Here is a 22,125-nt window from a genome sequence, read left to right on the forward strand (position 1 = left end):
GCGCGCCGTTGATGACTGTGCTCTGGGTTAAGGCTATCGAATGGGGAGGTGCGGGACTGGGGTTTCCTTATGTGGTGTCTTGTGTAAGTGAACACTCATCTTTGTCAGGGAGCATACTGACTGCTTCTAGGGGCTGTATATATGTGCATTCGCCATTTTCACGCGATTACGCACTTAGTTGTTCAAAGACTACCGTGGATTGTAAAATTTACATTGGGAGAAAACATATCTACAAAAATGGTCGTCTAAGTGGTTGTATACTTCGCCCCATTGTCCATCCAACTACTCATCTCATACCGACCGGGCATGCCCTCGCTCTCTCCACTCCCCCTCCCCGGATCCATAACCCTGTCCCTCAGAGAGTCTCTCACAGAATCATGACTCACAAGCCTGCCTTCACTCCCGGCCGAATCCCTCTCCCTCCTCGCCATGACTCTTGCCCCGGCGCCATCCATATCGTTGCCAAAATCCCTCTCCATGACCATCTCCTCTTTGTCAAGCATCGCTGTTACACCCCTTCCGTTCCCATGGACGATGATACGGGTCTTGTTCAGAGAGTGTTTGACTGGCTGTTTTGCGTTGAAGATGTCGCTGATTTCCTCGAGGGTGCGGCGACGTGTTTCGACGAAGAAGAAATAGATGACGATGAATTCGAACATGTCCCAGAAGATGAATAGGAAGTAGTACTGCGAGAAAAAGGTTAGCAGGGGTTATGAGCTGACAAGGTGATCAGACATACCTTCCATCCTGCGCCTGAAAACGCAATTCCAGTAACAAAGGTGTTGTAGAAGTTTGCAATGTTCACCCAGAAGTTGTAAAACGCCATCCCTTTGGCTCTGGATTCATACCGTAGACACTCGACTGGATATAGCTGCTGCAACGGCGTGTAACCCGTCGAATAGACGAACCCGAAGATAAAGAAGAACGCGATCACTGCTCTTGCCTGCCCAATCCTCTCGATTTGCGGTGTATGATTTGCATCGTAGATTGGCTTTCCATCTGGTCCCTTTTTGAGATTGGTGGCAACTAGGGCGCAGACAATAGTGAGGATGCCAACGAGTAGGCCGGTGGATACGAGGAGTTGGGGTCGACGGCCCCAAGAGTCGGTGTAGACGGCACCAAACACTGCGCCGGCAAATGAAACAACGTTCTGCATGCCATTATAAAGAAGGCGCGTGCGATTGTTGGCTATTCCAGCGCCCTGAAGTATAGTTGGGTAGTACTGCAGAGGTAGAGGTACGAAGTCAGTATATGTCTCACATGCACGTCGTACAGTCAAAACTTACGTAGGACACGGGGCCATTCCCTGACCACTGACCGAAAAACGCCATGCAGACTACTAACATAGTTCTGTACCGAGCTTCTCGTGAATTGAAGAGTTCTCGGTAATCCCACCATCTTTTATCTGATCCAGTAACGCTGATATCTTCGACCATCTCTTTATACTCCAGCTTGACGATAGGCGAATCGCGGTTACCCTCGCCATGAAAGCGTGCCATAGTATCCAGGGCTTCCTCATGACGGTCATTTGCGATGAGCCATCTAGGCGTTTCTGGCAGGAACGGCGAGCTCACAAACACAATTCCAGCGAATATCATCTGAAGCCATATTGGAAAACGCCAGGACTGTGATCCGTCGATTTTGCTAGTCCCATACGGAACAAACGTGCCTGGGATCCCGCCGACGTACCAGAATGTATTGAAGATTCCCGTGCAAATGCCGCGGTAGGATGGGTGTGCCATCTCAGACACATAAGCGGGACCAGCGGTCGAAGTAATAGCAACGCCAAAACCGAGGACGAAGCGACCGCCCATGAAACCTGCTAGGTTGGAGCACGATGCTTGGATGCAGGCGCCGGTTATGATGATTGAGGTACCAATACACATCCCCCATTTTCTTCCTCTAAAGTCTGTTGCAGGACCAGCAACGAAGGATCCGACTAGGTTCCCAATGGTGTAAATGGCATAGACGATTCCGGTAGTAGGAGTTCCCTCGGTCTCATTAAAATTGAAATAAGAACGATACTGAGGGTAACTGTTGATTGCCCCCATGAGCGATCCATCGTATCCGTTGATGCACGAGTTGAGTGTGGCGATGAAAAGGCAGAGATATAGCTATCACACCGTCAACACCATCCTGGAACAACGTTTTTGTCATAATACCTTGAACATGGCCTTTGTCCATGGCCGAACGTTAGCCTTAGCCGTTGCATCGGCAAAAGCAACGTTCTGCACCTGGCGAATTTGCGTCGAGCTGCTGCGCTCCGTATGCGAAGTGTGCACATCCCTCTTGTGGCGGTAATCCATGTCGACCCGGGAAAAACAATACTATTGTCGAAATGAATTGAACAATGAAGTCTTCCTCAAGACCAAGGTAATGAACAGCATGGCCCACGCATCAGCATTCGACAGACAGAAACACCGCGGAGCTGCGAGCGCGGACGCAAGGCACAGTAATATATTCCGTCGCCCATCCACGCGACCAAGAAATCCAGATTCGCCTCGCCAGTAAGAACAGCGTGGGCTATACATCCCCGTCCTTAAAGCGCAGCCTCGCATGCATGTGGCACAGTGCAGGGGGGTCCCGCATGATGACCGGGTATTTGCAGACCTGCGGATTCGCTTAAGTCTGGGGAGGAAGCAATCATTGGAGTCTGGCTTGAAGGGTAAGATGAGAAGGCTTGGGGTTATGGGTGGCCATTTCACATGCTGCTCAAGGACATGTAGCTTATGCGACAGCTTTCTGACTGTGTATCAGTTGGTGTTGGTGGAGGCGCATCCCGCATGTTGGTGGAAAAGCCTTTGTACCGAATGGAAGTATTCCGTTTCAGAGAGTGAGACCTCGCGGAAGCGATGGAAGAATCGAGGAAGCCACCGAGGCCGCCCATTCGTACCATGCCGCAATCCCTTCGCTTCGCGACTGCCTGGCGTTCTGACACAGGGCAGATGCAGGCGTCATCGCACGCCCTTGTGAGACCTGGGCTGAGCTGCAGTATCGGCGGCGAGAGCGACGTTTGGCAGTCTGCGGTACATGTTTGATGCTATTGCTCAAGAATTGTTGCTAATGTTGATGTTTGCGAAAGATGAAGTCTAGAAGGCGGCCCTGCCGCCCTCCACCCGCAAACCGAGCTAGCGGACCGAATAATCCGGGGAACGCAGGGAGGTGCGACCCGCGCCTCAGAACATTTGAGCCGTCTTCAGCTTTTCTTCGCGACAATTGCACCGACAAATGCTTTACGCTCACGAGGACGGCATTTACAGCTAGCAGTGATCAATTAGCAAGTTACCTTTCATCTGCAGTCTTGTCACTGAACGCCAGCCCCACTCGCCACTACTCGGCCTCTTAATATACACATATTGAGCTCCACCTCCACTACCGACATAGCATGCCAGCGGTTCCTGAAAGACCAGGGATCTTCGTGTCGTGTGATCCGCCATACCTTCTTCAGGGTTCTGGAAGCCAATACATGCCTCGGTCATTACATCACCACTTGCGCACGCTGGAGTCATTAATATCAAAGATAAACCCTCTGGCTATTATACATGCATCCTAGTCTAAAAGGCGACGGGGAAAGGTGGCTCTACAAGCCTCCCTATAACCTATGATGAATGCAAAAGCTACCTCCTCCACTGCGACGTCCAACCGCCAATAGGCTGATAGTACAGAAACACACTGCTCACGCTCAAGTCCGACGACGTCGTTTACTCGTCGTCGTCCGGGTTCGTATCGGACTCGTAGATAAACTCACCCGGAGTGGAAGCCTCGGCCTCGCCCTCATCCACCATGTTATCACTGACCGGCGCTGCAGCAGTTGTTACTGATATGCCTTCTGGTCCTTGATCTCCGGAAGAGCCCGACGCGCCAGGGGCAGGGGCAGGCACGGCCTTCTTTACCTTGAGCTCTAGGAGCGTCTTTGGTTCTGAAGGCTTCGTGTCTGTGAGAAGAATGACACCGAGTGTTGGCTGGTGATGGGTTAGCTTAAGGATCTTTGGCGTGGTGAGCAAGTGACTAACCTTCTTCACTGGTACATATCGTTCGCTTGGGAAGCTGATGTACTTCACTTGGGGCGGCAGTACACGCGACATGTTCTCCAGCTCGTAGCCAACCTTCTCCTTCTCAACCTTCTTCTTTGAAGACTCCACATTTTGGGCACCGTCAGCCTTCTCGCCATCTTCCTTCTTAGGGTCCTCGTCTACGTCCATCTTGTCGTCGTCCGCAGGCTTGGGTGTGGTAGGAGTGTGGTCCACATCCATGCTTTCCCTCCGCTTTTGGCGCTCCTTTACCATCCGTCGTCGCTTATCTTGAGCGGTGGTGGATAGGACCGCGGTCTTGATCTTCTCGGGCGCCTCTTCTGCCTTGACCTCTGCGTCTGGCGGGTAATCGAACATGCTTGGCCTAGTGTTGCTGTGGAACTTGAACGACGGGATCTCCAACTCCTGGTCTAGACCAATGACGGCGGTAGACGTGAAGCTCAACGAGAGGAAGTGAGTCAGAGGGAACCAGTACCAGTACTGGGTGAAGACGGCCATACCGACGATGGCCGCCATGTTCAGGTTGCCAGTCGGCGTCTGCAGACCGATCGTGCAATTCCTACCTCCGGCATCAATGATACCCAGGGCAAGCGCAGCACCGAACTTGGCCATAGCATCCTCGTGGCGATCGCTCACCACCTTGGCGAGCTGCTTTCGGATAGATGCTACCTTGGGGTTCATCGCCTCGTTTTGCTGTACCATGATCATGGACAGCGCAATCAAAGCACCTTGTCGGACGAAGTCGGTGGAGTCCTTCATCATTGGCTCCAACAGATCTATGGCCTCTGGGAGACCAGTTCCCGCGCAAGCAATGCCCAGAGCCATGGTGGCTCCGTATCGCACATGTGGGTTGTATGACTCTGCGAGAAGCTCAACCATGCGGGGAACACTGCCTGGCTTCCTGAAGAGGATGAAACCCAAGCTCATGACTGCAACTCTTCGTACATCATCGCTGACGTCACTGACGGCAACGTGAAGTAACCTTCGGACGGCCTTGTTACTACCTGTGCCACAGTACGCAAGAGCGATAGTCATGATACCTCCGTATCGCAGCGTTGGGTCTGGGTCGTCGAGGAGACCGTTGATGAGCTCGTCAGCAGCCTCTTGTCTGCCGTACATGATGAGTGCCATACCCATGGCTAGACCACGAACAATCTTCTCGTGCTGTGTGTCGTGCGCGTACTGGATCATGTCTTCGAGTGCCTTGATGTTGCCAGTGCCGAGCATGACAAGACCCATGGAGAGACCGACAGCCTCACCGTTGATGGCGGAGTCTGTGTACAGAACGTTCTTGAACGCCTCGAAGATCTCCTCGGAGCCAGTGCCCATGCCAGCAACACCAAGACCGAGCGCACCACCATGCTGGATGACCTCTTCAGATGCGTTCTGGAACTGCTTCAGGAGGAGATCAAGAACGTTGGATCCGTGGTTCGCGTAGATCAAACCAAGAGCGTATAGTGATCCACCCTGCTCGTAATGAGAGCCCGATGAGACACTGTCCTTGGGCAGGTAAGGCTCAAGAAGCTTCTGCCCTTGTGTGATGTTGCCGCGGTGAATGACACCGAGAGCAGCGGTAGCGGAGAACTTGGACCAGTTGACCGCCTTTCCTAGCCATTCCAGGTTCTCGCGGAAGAATGTGTCATTGGTAGTGCCAGCATTCATGAAGGCGTTGGCGAAGGTAACACTGGAGTGGAAGATGGAGTTCCTAGCCTCTAAGCTGTCGCGGACCTTGTTGAGCACAGCCTTGTCTGTGCGGTTGTTTCTGTACAGGAACTCGAGGTTCAGTTCGATGCTCTTGGTTCCGCGGAGAATGTAGCGGACATTGTTGTAGACCTTGATCTGATCTTCACTCGCCTGGTCACCCTTTGAGTTGCTAGTATCCACATCTGCGAGCAGAGAGTCCGACTCGCCTGCATCCGAGGGTTTCTGCGCGTCTTCCTTCTCAGCTTCCGGCAGCTCTTCCATGATCTTTGTGAGGAACTCTTGTGTGCCGTTCTCGTAGAGGTCGAAGGAGATCTGGTATGCGACTGCGCGAGACTTGTCGTCTCCTCGCTCAATCAGCTGCCGGATGAGCTTCGAAGCCAGCGAGTGCTGGTTGAGGTATACGACACACTTGGCGATGGAGAAGTAATCGGGGTTCGGGATTTGGTCGTCGTTGAGGAGATCCAGAATCAGGCGAAGGATCTCGTTCCTCAGGCCTCGCTCCTGTACCACGTTCATGCAGATATCGAGAACATACTCCATCAAGTCCTCGCTCTGTGCGGAGGGCTGCGCAGGCTTCTTGCCCTGCTTCTTTCCATCCTGGCTTGCGCGGACAATCGACTCGCGCAGGACATCGAGATTCCGCGCCTCGATGGCGATTCCAACGACCTGCTTGTAGTTGCCGCTCTCGTAGCAGCTCTCGAATATCCGCCGTACAGTGCTGTGGAGGTTCTTCTGCACGTTTCGCTGCAATACCATCGGGGTGGGGTGGGCCCCTGGTACACCGGCATTGCCTCCTCCGGGGAGTGTAGGGTCGAATGTCGACGAATCTTCCCTGGAGAGAAGCGACTTGGAGGGTAACGCGGACTGGGAGAAGGGTGTTATCGGCGAAGCAAGACTGGCTGCAGTGCTGGCACCTCCTGCCGCGTTTCCAGAGAAGGATGTGCTCAGTTGAGGAGGGGCCTGGCTCGCCTTGCTGACCGGCGTCGGTGGGTTGTGCATGACAGACAGCGCGATGTACGTGTCTAAGCATTTGGCTGGAAAAAGCAAGTTAGCAAACTGTGCTCGAAGTCTGATGAACCCGCTATTTCAGCTCATGACGCAGGTAAACATGAGCTGAAAGTGAAGCTCGGTTGTCCGCGGTGTCTTACCCAGTATTGTCTCCTCGAACTCGGCTGCCTTGTGGATGTCGAAGAGCTTGCCTGCGCCCAGGGCGAAGACCATGCTCTCATTGTACTCTTGCAGCTGGTAGTACACCTTGGCGGCTACCAGAGCGGCCAGCTCTCGCTCGGGGAACGAGTCGTCTTCGTAGAGCGCCTCACTATGACGCACCCATGTTAGCAGCTGTTTTGATGGCGATATGGCGATGAGCGCGCGTGATAGCTCAGCTGAGTTCCTTACATTTGACTGACAGACCCCGCGACCTCTGGCCACAGCAGGTCGATCTCCTCGTTCAGCCGCTGGAGGGCGAACGAGCGCAGGGCCGGGTCGGGTTCCGAGAGGAAGCCGACAACACCGGCGGCGGACGTGAGGCCAACCATTGTATTGTGTCTTGCGGGAGCAATGTATGGCTTCGTGTAGTGGGACGGCCGTCCGCGTGGGTGGTGAGAGAGGGAGCTGTTGTTGCAGAAGTGGGTAGAAGCGTATGGAGCTGCGCTGTGGCGCCTGCGGCTTGCCTGAGGTCAAAGGATAATCTGAGGCGGTGCTGCGGCGGACTCTTTGGTGACGGTCGCAGTGAAAGAGGGACGGGAAGATGGAGGGTGCGTGGTTGATGGGGGATGGCGTGGCGCCCTTGTGGTGTTCGGGGAATCGTGTACGTGATGGTCTAAACAGTAGCTCGTGAGTTTCGGAAGCGGCGACCCTGGTCCACTTTGAGCATGACATAATACGCTACCGGCGCATCACTCCTACGATAAGCTCCGGATTTCCACGTCACTTTGAGCATGCACTTGGATGACAGTCTGCATGGTACGAACAGGGATGAACAACTCATCCAAATTAACAGGTACTCTGAAGTCTGCATCAGCATAAAACCAGGAGTTTGTTAACATCCCCAGGCAATGCAGTCTCCTAGGCATGCGTCGAGAGTGATACTTAATAAGAGGTAGGTGAAACTGGGTATCTTAATTCTGAAGACCAAACTCCGTATAATGCTGCTGATCCCATCTTCGTTGTGCCTCTGGATATGTAACGCCGCAAAGATCAGATAATAATAATACAAAGCACCTCGTGCAAGGCAGAACCTGAAAAGACCTGGCGCGTACATTGGAACAAAAAATGAGCATAGTTGAACACCTAGCATCAATGTAGGCTCCACGATGTTGAGTTTTTCCCCTCCTTCTAAGCGGCATGCGTGATTATGCGTGACGCAACCCGCAGATTGTTCATCATTCCGCTGATTATGTCCTCAAACTCGGTAGGCTGCTTGAGCCTCACCTTGTCTGCCTCAGCGATGAGAATATCAGAATCCAACTCCAACTCCAGCTCATGGTTCTTGCTAGTCCCTTGTGTGACCTGCGTGAGATCAATTTGGTATGCGCCCAGCCATGAATATGACATGCGGTCTTTTTGTCGCTGCATGCTCTCCAGCGTCTTTCCTGGCTCTAGCGCGGCCTTGAGGCTGTCAATCGGGCCTGGAAAGTCGATTTCGAGGTTGATGCCGATGCGATAGTCCCACTCTGTCTTAGGAGAGCTGATCTCGAGGTTCCCTATCCGATGTTTTATCATGGCTCGCACGAAGTCGCCCGTGTTCTTGTCGCGGGTTACGCGGACCTTCTGCCGGGTACCGGATGCGCTGATGAGACGCTGAACTATAGGATTCAACGTGGAGAAGCCTTCCTGGTCGAGCTCGTAGAACATGTCCGTCTCGTAGGTATGTCGGTAATCGATCGGCGGGCGCGGAGCACCGGGTATCTTCGACTGCTGGACCTGAGCGTTGAGGGCGTGGTTCATGCGCTTGTGTTGAAGAGCAGTCATAGTGCTTTCGAACTTGACATCCAAGGCTTCAGACTTGATAACGCATTCTGTGTTCCAGACTCCGCGCAGTCGCTGATCAGTCTGCTTTTCTAGGATCTGACCCCAGCGCGCTTCGACTTCCAGTTGCACCTTTGGATCTGCGATCGCGTTTCGTACCGCCTCGTTGTTAACGGCTGTGGCCCAGATGAACTCGCATACTTCGTGCGCGACGACGTCGTAGAGTTGCGCATCGTGGAACATTGGCCGCGCGAAGCGAGAGAGTCCAGATGCAGTGGCTGCTGGAGGAGGCGGCGCGCCGGCATCGCTGTGCGCGTGTCCGTTTCGTTCGGCGTTCGGAGACGGTTGAGGTCGCGGCGGAGGAGGGTGTGATGGAAGCGCAGGTTGCGCGCGTGAGTGTGCCTGGGGGACTACAACAGGCGGAGGGGGACGCGACTGTTGACGTTGTTGCTCTTGCAGCTGCCTGAGCTCAGGTGGAAGCTGTTCGCCTTCGCGATACGCCCATATGGGCTTGGGGTCATGGCGCTTCCGTTTCAGCGACATCTGCTGCTGGCTGGGTTTAGGCGTCGGTATCTTTGCGGCGGGAGTGACAGGGGAGGATGCGGGAAGGGAATGGGGGTGGGAGAGTGAACGGCGCGGTAGCACCGATGCTTCCCCATCGTGATTTACTAGCGCAGATATGTCCATCGTGGGTTGTGGTAGGGTTGTGCGTCGGACTCACCATCGTGTACAGATGCCTAGTGTTGCTGGGCGCACGGACGATTCCACTCTGGGCTCCTTTGTTCCAACGTTGTGCCGCCTCAGGTACCTGGGTAGCTACTGCCTATCTAGCATGCGACCATCACTTGGAACTTGTGCGAAGAGGTAATCATTAAAGAGTTTGCTTGATCCGCTAGTGTTTACACCAAATCTTGTGTCCCTATGCGCCAGACCGTCATTTGCGCAAACGAGTCATGTCTATGCGCCTCCTGCAGCGCACTCCACACCTTCTATCTAAACAACCAAACGTCCGCTCCGACGCTACTTTCACGCGTCTTGGTCAAGGCCAAGGTCCTCCTGTGCTGGGACGATGCGGAGTGTGTTGGTGTGTCCCATTCCTCCCCTCCAGCCCTGTACGCAGATAACTGGATCTCCCTTGCTGAGAACACCGAGCTTGATGGCGTTCATGATTCCCCACTTCAAACGGCGGTCAACATCCTCCTGCCATGGCTCCGTCTTGAAATCGGGCTTCTTCTCGGGAAAGTAGAATGGGTAAACGCCGCGGTACAGGTGTGAATACTACTCAAGTTAGCCAAGGGAATCCCTGTGCACTGGAAAAAGCAAAACTTACCCTAGCAGCCATCTCGTTGCGGGTAACCATGATGATAGGGCAGACGGGGCGGTACTTGGAGACGAGGCGGGCGGTGGTACCACTAATGCACGTTAGAATCACAAATGTACAACATGCTAGGAGACTTACCTCGTGGTCAGGACCAAGATGGCGCCAGCGTTCTGCTCGAGACTGGCACTGACGGCAGCCATGGCACAGGTCTCGGTAGTAGGGCATGGGACGGGTGCCAGCTTCCTCAGCTCATCGAACGCGTTGACGTATGGGATAGCTACCTCGGCGAGCAGGCAGGTCTCGTGCATCATGGTGACGGCCTCGACGGGGTAGTCACCCTTGGCGGTCTCTCCAGACAACATGACACAGTCGGCACCGTCGAGAACAGCGTTACCGACATCGCTGACTTCAGCGCGAGTCGGGCGCGGGTTGTAGGTCATGGACTCGAGCATCTGGGTTGCGCAGATGACGGGCTTTCCGGCAATGTTGCACTTGGTGATCATCATCTTCTGGGCGATGAAGACCTGGCTGGGCGGGATCTCGATACCAAGGTCACCACGAGCGACCATGACACCGTCGGTCTCCCTCAGGATCTCGTCGAAGTTGTTCACACCTTGCTGGTTCTCGACCTTGGCAATGATCTGGATGTCCTTGCCCTCCTCGCCGAGCACCTCACGAATGGCAGTGATGTCGCTGCCGCGGCGGATGAATGAGGCGAAGACCATGTCGACCTTGTTCTTGACACCGAACTTGAGATCGGCCTTGTCCTTCTCGGATAGCGGGGGAAGATCAATGTCGGTCTTGGGCAGGTTGACACCCTTCCTCGACGAGATCTTGCCGTTGTTGACACACTTGCACTTGAGTGTCTGGTCGTCTGTGATCTCGAGGACCTCGAATGAGAGGACACCGTCATCGACGTAGATTATGCGACCAGGTGCGATGACCTTGGTGATGTTCTTGTAGTCGACGTACATGTTCTTGTCGTCGCATGCCGTGGCATATTGGTCGTCGGTGGTGATGTTTATGATGGAGCCAGCCTTGATGGGGATGTCGGCATCGCCCACAGTGTTACCAGTTCGGATCTCTGGGCCCTTGGTGTCAAGGGCGATAGCCAGAGGCCGGCCGGGTTGTGTCCTCTCTGCCTCGCGCGCATGGTCGATGACGGACTGGTGGTACTCGTAGGAGCCGTGGGAGAAGTTCATGCGAACGACATTGAGACCAACTTTGCGGAGGGAGTTGATCTTCTCGGCGGAGTTTGTCTTGGGACCGATGGTGCAGATGATGGAGGTTCTTCGGTACTCCTTGGCAGGTGTGTACTCAGTGTTGAGCTGGCTGAGCCACTCGATCCTGGTCCTGCCGGAGTTGAGGTGGTCTAGACTGTATTGCGGTCAGTAGGTGTTGGAGTTGACTGCTTCTATGTAGAAGCAACTTGTAACGCGTGAAGATCTGAGCTCAACTGCTAGAGTTTCTGTGAAGAACTGCTGGCGTTCTGTTGTAAGAGAATATTCTATACGTACGCGTTCGCCATTTCTGCTGATAGTGTTCAGAGAGAGGGCTGTGAAGGGGGAAGACTGAGTCGCTGTCGCGGAGTGCGGGGCCGGGTAGAGAGTCTGTATGAGGGACTCCAATTGAATGCGCGACGGCTGGGGGATGGAAGGAAGAGAGAAGAACAAGCTGCTCTCTGGAAAACGGCGGTCGACGGGTTTATCTTGTGCTGCGACGGGCTAGAAGTTTTGTTGGCTGTTGAGCGTGTTTTGGAGGGGCAGTTAGTAGCGCGCTAGTATGCTGCTTAGTACGTGGGGCTGCTGCACCCTGCGGCGGTTTGGATATGAGAATTGGAAACAGATTGCAGTCAGAAAATGGTCTGGAGACGGTTTGGTTGAATAAGAGTCTTTCGTTATGCGCCGAACCCTGGGCCGACTGCCTGCTGGACACGTCCCATGGTTGACTGTCGTGACGCCCATTTGCTTCTTCCACTCCGCCCACGTTGTCGCCTCATTGCCCTTGAACATCCCGCCCAGATAAGCCAGCCATCCGACGCGTATTTGCAAAGCGATTGAAAAATCTCGGCGCCTTCGCTCTGGGCGTATCCGGCTAGTGGGCGGTTGTCTTGGTGCGCGGCCGGCTGCTGGCGTGTAATGGATTTTTCAGTGGGTTACCCGCGCGGAGATGGTCGTGTCTTGGAGGTTTCATGGGGTCAAGAGCAAGACATCGTCGCGGCAGGCCCTTGTTATATAGCAGGCGCACCTGTCGTAGGGTCCGCTCCTAAATCACCCGCAGCTGCTCCGCATGCTTGCCCGAGGTCAAAGGGAAGGTCCCATTGATGCGACAATACGGTCCAGTTCCATATTAGTGGGGACCGTTCTGCGCATCTGAGCCTGTAGGACATCGCGGACAGTCGCATAGGTAGTCGATAGAGATAGTCCCGCGACGGACATGCCCATCTATGGGTAGCACCTGAGCTCGATCGAATTGATGCACCTGTCACATAGGCTTTTAGACCCTCTACACTAGGGAACCCTGAGGTCGTGTGCCAGCGCAATCACATGCAGACAAGTGACTAAGGAAGGGCACCAGCCACACCTCCACTCTACACCGCATCCCGCATCCTGCACTCAACAACAACACCCACACCCACCGAACCTCCTGAACCCCAGTCGCCACGCTCTCCCCAAGCAGCCTCACGTAGCCTCACATTCATCCGCCACCTCCCACGTCGCCCATCATGGTCGTATGTCTACTACTCTACTACTGCGTTTGTGGACCACCGAGTCGCATGTTCCGTAACTCACACAAGTAACAGCTCGGCAAAGTCGCACATTACGCCTTCGATGCGGTATTAAGTACGCACCCTCACTTTCGCCCCAACCATATCCATCGCTAACAGCACTCCAGTATCCGCCTTCCTCGCCGGCGTCCGCCGCTCAACTGGCCTCACGTATGTCCCCATCCATCCCTCCTAAGCGCCACCCAACCCACCCCTCCTCCACAACCCCCTTCTCGTCGCCGCGCAAAACTACAAAATCGGAGCTAAAGCTAAACCCAGACCCAGTGTGAAGCCAGATACTTTCGGCGAAAACCCAAGCGCCCAGAAATGGTTCGAAAGCTACCTCTGGGTCGGCGAGACCGTCATGGACCAAAGCGTCGCCTTCTTCGGTTCCAGTTCCTACTTTGAGCGCAAGCGATAGATGCGTTGTATACCCACAATCAGCGACGAAGTCACGGCGAATACGTGATCTGCGGATGTGCGGAAGATGAAACGCTATACGAGGCGGGCGACTAGAAGCTCTGGCAGCTGGGGCTGGCTAGATGAGTCGTGGTGCGTTGGGCACAGCTTGGCGATACCTGAATGGCATGGAAGTTGGATGAAGAGCACGGCGTCGAGTTTCCCTCTCGATTAGCAGGCAGACGGCGTTGGGGCGAAACCATTGTCTATGAGATTACGAATCAAAATTATTTCAACATGTCGTCTTTTCGCTATCGATGCATTCAGGTCTACTTGGCTATCGCTGCCCACTCCATGCAGGGTATCATACGCGTATATGTATAAAATGAGAAAACAGGCTGATGACCACACGCTCATGTCCTCCTTTTAAACCTAAAACCAGTCTCCTCATCATCGCTATCGTCGTCCCTTCTGCCAAACCTCCCCTTCTTACTAGCAGGCTGCCCACTCGCAGCGTCAGATCCCCTCTTCTTCCCCCTCTGCGTCTGCGTGCCCTCAAGCTGTGTCTCTACAACCCTCTGCGTCCGCCCACTACTCTTCTGTGTTCGTTGTTCCGGAACCTCCTCGTCGTCCGGTCCGCTGTCTTCAACATTAATAACTTCTTGCTGCGCCTGAGACTGCGTGGTCCGTTTCCGACGAGTGAAGCCACCGACTTCTGGCTCTGACGAATCGTCCGCTGCTGCGTTGCGACCGCGCCGGCTATCGCGTGAACGGAAAGAGGGCTCGGTGTCTTCGAGGAAGAAGGCGTCAGTGAGGCCGAAGCCCTTCTTGGCTGGTGCTTCTTCAAGCGTGACGATGACTTTGTGGGCTTGGACGCCTTGTTCGGCACCACGGCGACGGAACTTCTTAAAGTTCTTGCGACCGTTCCACTCAGCGTTCCAGCGCTCGTTATTGGTTTGACTTTGATTGCGCGAAGGGCCTCTGTTCTGCCGAGGTAGAACGTCCATCTCTTCTATTTGGGCCAGGTTCTTCAGCTCAGTGATGTCGATACCTTCCAGCGCTTCCCGCAAGCTCTCCTCGTCTGCCTTGCGACGCTCCTCTTCTTCTTTGATGCGCTTACGAGTATGCTCGCGGATATTGATTTCCTTTTCGGACTTGTCTTTCACCAAGTTGAGTCGCTCCCGAGCAGCTGCTATAGTGGACGCTCTCTTCACCGGGCCCCCTTCTTCGGGCTCGACAGAAGCAGATGGCGCACGCGTAGCCGCTCTTTGTGCCCTCATTTTGGCGGCCGTCGGGAACAGGGTATCCATCTGCTCTTCTTTCTCGATCGTCTTTCGGGTGTTTGATGGCGGAGAAGCTTGACTTGGTGTACCTGATGTATTGCGTGCTTGCGAAGCTGTCATCGATGGTCCTCGTAGTGGTACAGACTGCTGGACGTCTTCCACTGGAGGATTTTCGACCTTCAGTTTCTTCTTTGGGATGGGCTCGTCATCATCGAAGCCCTTGAAGCGGCTCGTCTTTGGCCGATGGATGCGCTTTCGTGGATTGATTTTTGCGGGCTCTTCCGCAGGAGGTTCGCTCTCCTCGGGGGGCTGCGACGGTGCTCTAGATTCAGAAATTGGTGTTGGTTGACGCATAGAGCGGCGACTGCTTGCGACCTCTGGTGGTGCAGTAGCAATCACGTCTGCGGGCGGGCTTTGTATTGAGGCACGGTCCCCTGTGAGAATCGTGTCGAGAAACTCCTTCTGTTCGATTGAGCGCTGCCCAAGTGCCTGATCGACGCCGATCCGAAAGCTCTTGAGCCATTCGTCCTCGACTAGTACGTTCAAGCGCACCGTTATGACAGGGAGCTTGTCGCCAGGTTTGCCGCGTCGCTTCTTTCCTGCCACGTTGTGGACGTAATCGACATACTCGTCTACCGTTGTCTCGCCAAGTTGTAGATTGTATAGTAATGCCTTGCCGCCTCCACCAGTGACGGGATCCAGCAAACTACTGTGTTGGCTTTCGCTCAGAAATATAAAGGTCAGCCCAGAGAAGACTTCTGTCCGCGAGGGATCAGGTAGCAACATCTCATGTGGCTGGTGAACCGGCTCTTTGTCAATTCCAGGTATGTATTCCTTCTCCGCTGGCCACCATGCATCGAAATCCTCTTCTAGCTTCGAAGGCAAGTAATTGTTTTCTTCATCGACCGATGGAGCAGCCACAACGAGGACTTTATCGAGGAACTCTGTAGTGACGATGTGTTTGGCTGAAGTCAGACCCGAGAGGACTTTGGGAAGGTTCCGTTTCGCGGATACGACGTGGGTGGTCTTGCCGAATACGAAATCGGTCGTAGTCTTGATATCTAGGGTGTGTAGTTGCGCGCTGCGGGCTTTGTTCTCTTTTGACTCCTTCGAAGCATATGTAAAGACGACTGGGTGCCAGACAATCTTGAACGGCGTATAGCTGGCAGCCAATCTGATGGTATGTTCGGTGCCTTTCAGGGTTTCGCGGCTGTATTCTATCGACCCATCGGAAGCCTTCTGGCTCTTCAATGTAGTTTTCTCGTCGATTGTGACTCCCTGCCTGCAACTCAGATCGGTCACCTCGATCTGCGATCTCTTGTGAAGCTTTGTGCCGTCTTCTGGTGCTGCGTCGTACACCTTCAGCATAACATGCTTGCGCGAGACCGCCTTGTTGTCAATCTTCCAGTTCTTTCCTTGTGGGCCATCTTTATCGTCTGACTTGGTGCGACCGAATAGTTGCTGTGATCCGGGGCGGAGCCAGACGCGCTTGCCTCCGAAAAGGCTCTCGTGCTCCAGGAACCACATTGTGAAGGCGTCGGTACGAGAGGGCTACAAGGTGTGTAGAGGAACTGCGGGTGGGATGCGCATTGTTGTGCTCGCGGTGAGACTGCGCGCGCAATGTTCTCGTGTGGTGTTGGCTGTGTTCACGACTCTAGGCTGAAGTGCGCCGAGTCCATGCGCGATGTCGCGGTGTCAGGTGAGACGCTAGCGCTCCTACTTCCTCTTCACGATCCCAGCAATAGCGATCAGGCATCACCCATCACTAATACCAGCATCACACTAAACCACAAAGTCACTCTTCCAATGTTGCCATGCTAGTGCACTAAGCTTGGCGTCTTTACATGGACCACAACAGCGACTTTAGAGCTTCGCGATTGCAATTATCAACCTGCCCAAGGATCCCCCGCCCACTCGCAACCACCTATTATGCTCATTCTTCCATGCCGAAACTCTTCCTGGGCATCTGGAAGATCTTCAGAGACACGTTTCTCACGATGAGCGAGCAGCCATTCACATGTGACGCGATGAAGGTAAAATGTCCATTAGGATATCTACAGTATTCTACCAGTAACTCGCGCAACCCAAAACCATGACCCTCTTGGGTATCACAAAAGGAACAGCAGACGAGCAATCGATCTAAAAATAACGACAACACAACATCTTTTTCCATCCCATTTCATGCCTGCACCACAGAAACAGTCTCTGAAGCTTCCCGCATTGCTTGTTTGGCAGCGGCGTTCTTCTCTCTCTCCTGCTGGATTCGCTCAGCATACAGACTCTTAGCTCTCATGGTGGGACCCCATTTGTAGATGAAGAAGACCGGGGCGCAAACGAGAGCGGAGATGGCGAACAAGACCCAAGTCGAATTTGTGACACCGAGCTTCTTGTACATCGGGCCGGTGTAGAAGGAGCAAATACCGGCAAGGACGTCTCGGGCGAAGCCATTCCCACCGGTGGCTGAAGCGGAATACGTGCCTCCGTACGCGGCAACCATGTAGTCGATCGTGGCGAAGTAGATGGCGAGATTCGCGCATCCGATCAAGACCGCGAAGATGAGGGGCGCGATCCAGGGAAGGGGTGGGCCAGCTACTACAAACGCTGACCCGAATAGGCCAATCGGCAAGAGTAGGACGATCCAGCGGAGGGCTGATAGTCGGCTTTCGGGACTCAGCACTTTCCCGTTGCTGCGCTGCTGATTGTGTTTTCGGATGACGGGTACGTATAGCACTGCTGCTAGCCAGTAGCCGATGAAGAGAGCGAACAAGGCGAGCCCTAGCTGACTAGGAGTGAAGCCCCATCCGTCCTTGCCGAACACGTAGCCGTATGACTCGAGGAAACTGAAGATGAGGGCGTCGCTGAATCCACTGAGCAGCGACAGGAAGCCAACGATCGGTTCACAGACTAGCATCTTGTATGGTCGACCCATGATCTTGCCACATTTCTTGAGGTTCAGCTTCTCCGTCTCAGTTGGACCGACGACATTGGCATCTGGGTTCTGCTTGCGTTGCTTCTTGGCTACCTTGTTAAGCATGATTGTCGACCTGGTCTCCGGCACGAAGCAGAAGTGAACGAACTGAACAGTGGCGCCTAGGATAAGCTGGATCCAGAAGTTCCATCGCCAGTGAAGGAATTGCTCGATGGGACCTCCACAGATGCCGCCAATTACTGGAGACAGTTAGCATTCCATTCCTCAGACATCTACGACATAAGCTTTACATACCTGAACCTAGACAGCTCCACAAGCTGACCCAGAGGATAGGGAGCTGCTGATCTTCGGGATCGAACATGTCCGCAACCATTCCGAGTGTGACGGAGCCGCCGGCAGAGCAGATACCGCCGAGCAGACGCGCAGCCAGCACATGGCCCCAGGACGTACTGGCACCGGCCATGATCTGCCAGATGTTGACGGTGAAGAGGGAAATCTGCATGACTGGCCAACGTCCGTACTCCTCGGACCAGGGTGCCCATAGTTCGCACCCAATACCGTACAGGATCAAAAACCAAGCCATACCCGCTCTTGCGTTGGTGAAATGGTTGCTGCCGAGATGGTAGTGCTCGTTGAGCGGCCCAATTGCGTTGGAGTAGACCGCTGCGTTATAGTCTGTCGCCTGTTAGCCTCGTATGACTATACGGTTGGCAAGACCACTTACTCATGCTGGTTTGGCAGAGTCCAACGACAGTCAAAATCGCCCATTTCTTCTTGTTTGAGAACGCATACCCGGTCTTCTCATATGCGTTCACTTCGTTGAGCTCCAGGGGGCCGCTGGGTTGGGCTTGACGGCTGTGTGTCGCGATCATCTCTATCGCATCCGCAGCTTGCTTGTTGCGGGGGCCAGAGCCACCAGAACTGGCGTCGCTGTCGTTCCTAACTTGGGTCGTCATGATTTGGATGTTATCACTAAGTTCAGTCGTGGAAGGTGAACGGCCTGTAAGACACTGAACTCTAGATAAGGCAGAGTGCAGTCGGCGGTAAATCTGGGAATGTGAAGGTTGAAAGATGGAGAGTGCGGGGAGGCGACAGATCTTATGGCTGGCATGCACGACGGTGGAACTTGGGACGAGAGTCCCAGCTCTGTACTGACAAAAGTCAGCACATATGCAATACACCTCGATGTAGTGGACCCCGTTCACGGAAGCGCGAGACGGCCCGCCCCCTGCTACCATGGTTCTCTAATGCGTCCGCGCACATTTGCTCGCGATTACCAGCATCATCTTCTTCGATTCAATGTGACCATATTTCCGCTCTCAAATGGACTCAAGCAGAGATGCTACTAGCCTGGAGCGGCATCGAAAAACATCTCGCAACACCTCCTGCTCGACAGACGTAAGTTCATGCACACCAACCCCTCCCCAGGAATGAAAGTCTGGTTCGGAACAACGCGGGGAAGCATTACCACTACAACCACTGCAATGATGCAGGCACATCATGGGCCGAAACCCCTCGCTCAGAAGTAGCGTACCAGTTTACCATTTCCAGCCATCCTGAGAGGCACGTGAGCAAAACCCTCTCGCGTATGCTCTCCACACTCTATCTACATCGCTTTCCATTGGCCCGGGCAAATGGGCAAGTCCCATGAACAATACCTCATCACCACCTCACCACCTCACGATGCTCCGCCTCTCCACTGCGCAAGTGATTCTCAGGACCAGTCGAACACATCGTCCCCCTCATTACTGCCATCATCGCTCCACTCCCACTCTTCTTTACCCCACGGCCGCAACGGTGTCCAGCTAATTCCCCTTTTGCACTCAAACTCGCGCTGTAGAACTTGGAAGTGCGCGTCCAACTCTGCGCTCAACTGCGTAAGTGCCGCCGTCTCTTCCTCGGCACTGGATGTCGAAGTTATGTGCGTCGTATGGTTGCGTATCTCGTCTTCGCTGATGGGTTTGAAGAGATGCACCAGTGGCCGGGATCCGACTGGGGAACGGGAAGTGGAGTCGCAGTTATAGGATGTGAGTGTGATAGATGGCTTTCCGTCTTGTTCTTTCTCGAGCGTCTTTGTGTCTGGCATAGGCGCACTCCTCTCGCTTGTGTTCATATACTTTGCGTAGTCGTAGGCCATCTCTAAGTTCATCAAGGAGTCGCTATTTACCGCTTTGGTACTGACAGCGCCCCGTGTGGCTTCGTGTTGCGAATCTTGGCGTTGCGTTGACATAGCGGCGCTGATACTTACCTAGGTAGCTAATACCAGCATGAAATGAAGAGTTGTGTCACTTCTATACGCACTACAAACGCGATTTGAAACGTCACAAGCAAGCAGTCAGTCGCATGTCTCTCTGTTCGGAGACAAACGCTCATTGTTCGGTGATCAGCAAACCACCAGCAATGAGTGGTGTCAAAGGATTTGCCACGAGACTTCACAGTGCACGAGTTGTCTAGATGCGCAATGATGTTCGTGTCATGTATTGTTTCCACTGATGGCTACGGTATGCGTATGCACCAGTCGCAGACGTTGCTTCTGCTGTGCAAAGGTGTTCACCGATGTGTCTTCCCCATCGAGTAGCAGAGTCCTTCCACTTTGACCATGATAGTCAAGAAGATGGGCATACTAATGATCAAGATAATTCTTCCCCAGAAATCCGACTCCTAAACTAGCACCGAACTTTGGATGGTTGCGGGCGAATGTCCGCTCGTGAAGTGAGAGCCTGTGTGTGTCTGCGATTAGCGTGGGTCTGCCAGGAAAGGAAGTATATGCATACCACATAAGCCGCCGTTTCAATGCATACTCGGGATTTGATACAGTTCATGCCGGTCCCATAGCCTGCCACCAGTGCTTATGGGCAGAGCTGACTTTGTTACAGTAGCTGTCAAGCTCAGCGCGCTGCATAATCATGAGCTCTCGCTCGGGTGCAACCTTCTCAAGATCCATCTCGTGCTCCATGGCGCGTATGAGCAACACTTTGACCTTGATTTCGTGATCAACATGTACGCGATCAGTGATGGTGGTAGCAGCGGCGGCGGCGGCGGCGGTGGTGGTGACAGTAGGAGGAGGAGGAAGTTGATTGTTGACGATGTACCGGTCCAGCAATTCTTGTTGCACGCGTAGGCCCTAAGGATGTTAGCACAGATAGAGAATGAAGCTTTTCTAAGACTTACATCTTTGGAATTCTGTATACCAGGAATATCCATGGCCACTTGCAAGGCTACGATGCTGTCTTCGAGTATGTCCACATCATCCTGGACCGTCTCCTCTTGTTTAGCCGGGACCTCATACACCTTGGCATTTGGGTTTAGGCTGAGTGTGACGGGCTTCTGATGAGCTGCTCTGATAGTCTCTTCTGACTTGCCTCTCAGGTGTGGAGGTACGGACTTCTTGCGACTAGTGTCAGGTCGAGTCGAGACATTTGCAGTGGCCGCTGGAGCAGTTTCGGCAAGTGCCTTCTCCATCTTGAGCTCCCATGCCGAGAGTTGACTCTTTACGGGTGAAACTGAGCGTGTGGAAGCCTTTGATGCGACTGGCGTCTCTGGACGGCGATGGTATGGCGCAGACATGAGCTCCATCGTGCCCTTGGGAGGACCTGCGACGCGTGCGACTGGCTTCGTCACAGCTAGCTTGGGCCTAGAGATTTGAACGTTTTCTTTGACAGGCTCTGCCGGAGGTGAGGGAGAGCCAGAGCCTCGCACCAGGTCACGAGGGTAACCTGTACTGCGTGGAGCTGGAGCAGGCCACGCACCGATCCCAAGACCTAGAGATTTACCGTTTGTAGACATTGACGCCGGCAGCTGGCTGTGTTGTTGTGCTGCAGCAAGCATCTTCGCTTCCTTTCGAAAGGACTTGCTACGGCGGTCATGTTCCGGGTCACGGTTGAACCGAGGATCTGGAAGATCTCCGGGCCTGGCGATGCAATCAGGATCTGGTGTCCCTATTCACTAATTCAGCGATGTCTTATGTGTGCTCATGTATGGGCATACATACACGTCTCAGCCTCCGGGGGCGGTGCAGGGAAGGCATCCCATACAAAGGCCGGGGCCGCGCTCACTGTACATCAGTCAGCGTTTCCATACCAACATAGCAGCAGATTGACCTGCAGCGTCATCGAGAAAGCTCACCTGTATTCTTGGGCGTGAGGAACGGCATGCTCACTTTGCGAGCACGAGCGCTAGGAGATACTAAGTTCGCGGATGTTGAGACAAGGTTGGAAGAAGAAGTGCGGCCAAGGTTGTTGACGAGGCAGCCGACTAGCTCTTGCCGCCGATCGGATTCGAGGTGAGCGCGACTTCCCGAAGCGGAAGCAGCAGCCTGGAGCACCAGCAGCTGGAACCTTTGCTGGGTGACCACGAAATGACGTTGGCTTGCTAATCGAAAGACCACCAGGTAGGAGCGAGACTCAACTCAACTAACAGGCTTACTCGAATGGAATAGTAGCTATGCGATGGAAACTTGGAATATTGCTGTACGTGGAAAAACTATGCTCCAAAAAGCGAGATGACAAGATGATCTGAAGACTAGAGAATGGAAGAGGAGGCAGGACTGGGAAGAGCAAAGCCACGTCACGGGGCAACGGCGTCTCTCACCTCGAGAGGGACATAACATGTTTGGCTTCCCAGAGCTTACCATGATAGAGAGATGCTCTTTTGCATTACTAGAGTTTCGCAGATATAGAATAATTGGAAGACTTCTTGTTGTCCTTATCAGGCCCGAGCGG

The 22,125-nt window shown here is 53.9% G+C and overlaps 9 protein-coding genes across 9 annotated transcripts; 1 reads left to right on the forward strand and 8 right to left on the reverse strand.

Annotated features, from left to right (window-relative positions):
• Positions 1-245: 245 nt before the first annotated feature.
• Positions 246-2,306, reverse strand: J4E84_003212 (uncharacterized protein; the record flags this gene model as incomplete). Its single annotated transcript, XM_049385829.1, has 4 exons — positions 246-686; positions 740-1,222; positions 1,287-2,114; positions 2,163-2,306. 4 exons carry the CDS (start codon positions 2,304-2,306, stop codon positions 246-248), a joined length of 1,896 nt encoding a protein of 631 aa, XP_049246706.1.
• Positions 2,307-3,701: 1,395 nt separating this feature from the next.
• Positions 3,702-7,273, reverse strand: J4E84_003213 (uncharacterized protein; the record flags this gene model as incomplete). The annotated part of the gene is made up of 4 exons (XM_049385830.1): positions 3,702-3,962; positions 4,014-6,769; positions 6,884-7,053; positions 7,134-7,273. The coding sequence occupies 4 exons, from the start codon at positions 7,271-7,273 to the stop codon at positions 3,702-3,704; spliced, it is 3,327 nt and encodes a 1,108-aa protein (XP_049246707.1).
• Positions 7,274-8,072: 799 nt separating this feature from the next.
• On the reverse strand, positions 8,073-9,392 carry J4E84_003214 (uncharacterized protein; the record flags this gene model as incomplete). The annotated part of the gene is made up of 1 exon (XM_049385831.1): positions 8,073-9,392. The coding sequence occupies one exon, from the start codon at positions 9,390-9,392 to the stop codon at positions 8,073-8,075; it is 1,320 nt and encodes a 439-aa protein (XP_049246708.1).
• A 339-nt stretch (positions 9,393-9,731) lies between these two features.
• J4E84_003215 (uncharacterized protein) lies at positions 9,732-11,554 on the reverse strand (the record flags this gene model as incomplete). Its single annotated transcript, XM_049385832.1, has 4 exons — positions 9,732-9,983; positions 10,036-10,117; positions 10,165-11,403; positions 11,544-11,554. 4 exons carry the CDS (start codon positions 11,552-11,554, stop codon positions 9,732-9,734), a joined length of 1,584 nt encoding a protein of 527 aa, XP_049246709.1.
• A 1,197-nt stretch (positions 11,555-12,751) lies between these two features.
• J4E84_003216 (uncharacterized protein) lies at positions 12,752-13,214 on the forward strand (the record flags this gene model as incomplete). The annotated part of the gene is made up of 4 exons (XM_049385833.1): positions 12,752-12,757; positions 12,830-12,869; positions 12,922-12,964; positions 13,079-13,214. The coding sequence occupies 4 exons, from the start codon at positions 12,752-12,754 to the stop codon at positions 13,212-13,214; spliced, it is 225 nt and encodes a 74-aa protein (XP_049246710.1).
• Positions 13,215-13,605: 391 nt separating this feature from the next.
• J4E84_003217 (uncharacterized protein) lies at positions 13,606-16,002 on the reverse strand (the record flags this gene model as incomplete). Its single annotated transcript, XM_049385834.1, has 1 exon — positions 13,606-16,002. One exon carries the CDS (start codon positions 16,000-16,002, stop codon positions 13,606-13,608), a length of 2,397 nt encoding a protein of 798 aa, XP_049246711.1.
• Positions 16,003-16,654: 652 nt separating this feature from the next.
• J4E84_003218 (uncharacterized protein) lies at positions 16,655-18,360 on the reverse strand (the record flags this gene model as incomplete). Its single annotated transcript, XM_049385835.1, has 3 exons — positions 16,655-17,643; positions 17,699-18,079; positions 18,129-18,360. 3 exons carry the CDS (start codon positions 18,358-18,360, stop codon positions 16,655-16,657), a joined length of 1,602 nt encoding a protein of 533 aa, XP_049246712.1.
• Positions 18,361-19,118: 758 nt separating this feature from the next.
• J4E84_003219 (uncharacterized protein) lies at positions 19,119-19,777 on the reverse strand (the record flags this gene model as incomplete). The annotated part of the gene is made up of 2 exons (XM_049385836.1): positions 19,119-19,652; positions 19,772-19,777. The coding sequence occupies 2 exons, from the start codon at positions 19,775-19,777 to the stop codon at positions 19,119-19,121; spliced, it is 540 nt and encodes a 179-aa protein (XP_049246713.1).
• A 445-nt stretch (positions 19,778-20,222) lies between these two features.
• On the reverse strand, positions 20,223-21,557 carry J4E84_003220 (uncharacterized protein; the record flags this gene model as incomplete). Its single annotated transcript, XM_049385837.1, has 4 exons — positions 20,223-20,528; positions 20,576-21,342; positions 21,396-21,458; positions 21,530-21,557. The coding sequence occupies 4 exons, from the start codon at positions 21,555-21,557 to the stop codon at positions 20,223-20,225; spliced, it is 1,164 nt and encodes a 387-aa protein (XP_049246714.1).
• Between the last annotated feature and the right edge of the window lie 568 nt (positions 21,558-22,125).

Source organism: Alternaria hordeiaustralica, assembly GCF_023758085.1.
Source record: "Alternaria hordeiaustralica strain BMP 2776 chromosome Unknown scaffold_4, whole genome shotgun sequence".
NCBI classification, from domain to species: Eukaryota; Fungi; Ascomycota; class Dothideomycetes; order Pleosporales; family Pleosporaceae; genus Alternaria; species Alternaria hordeiaustralica.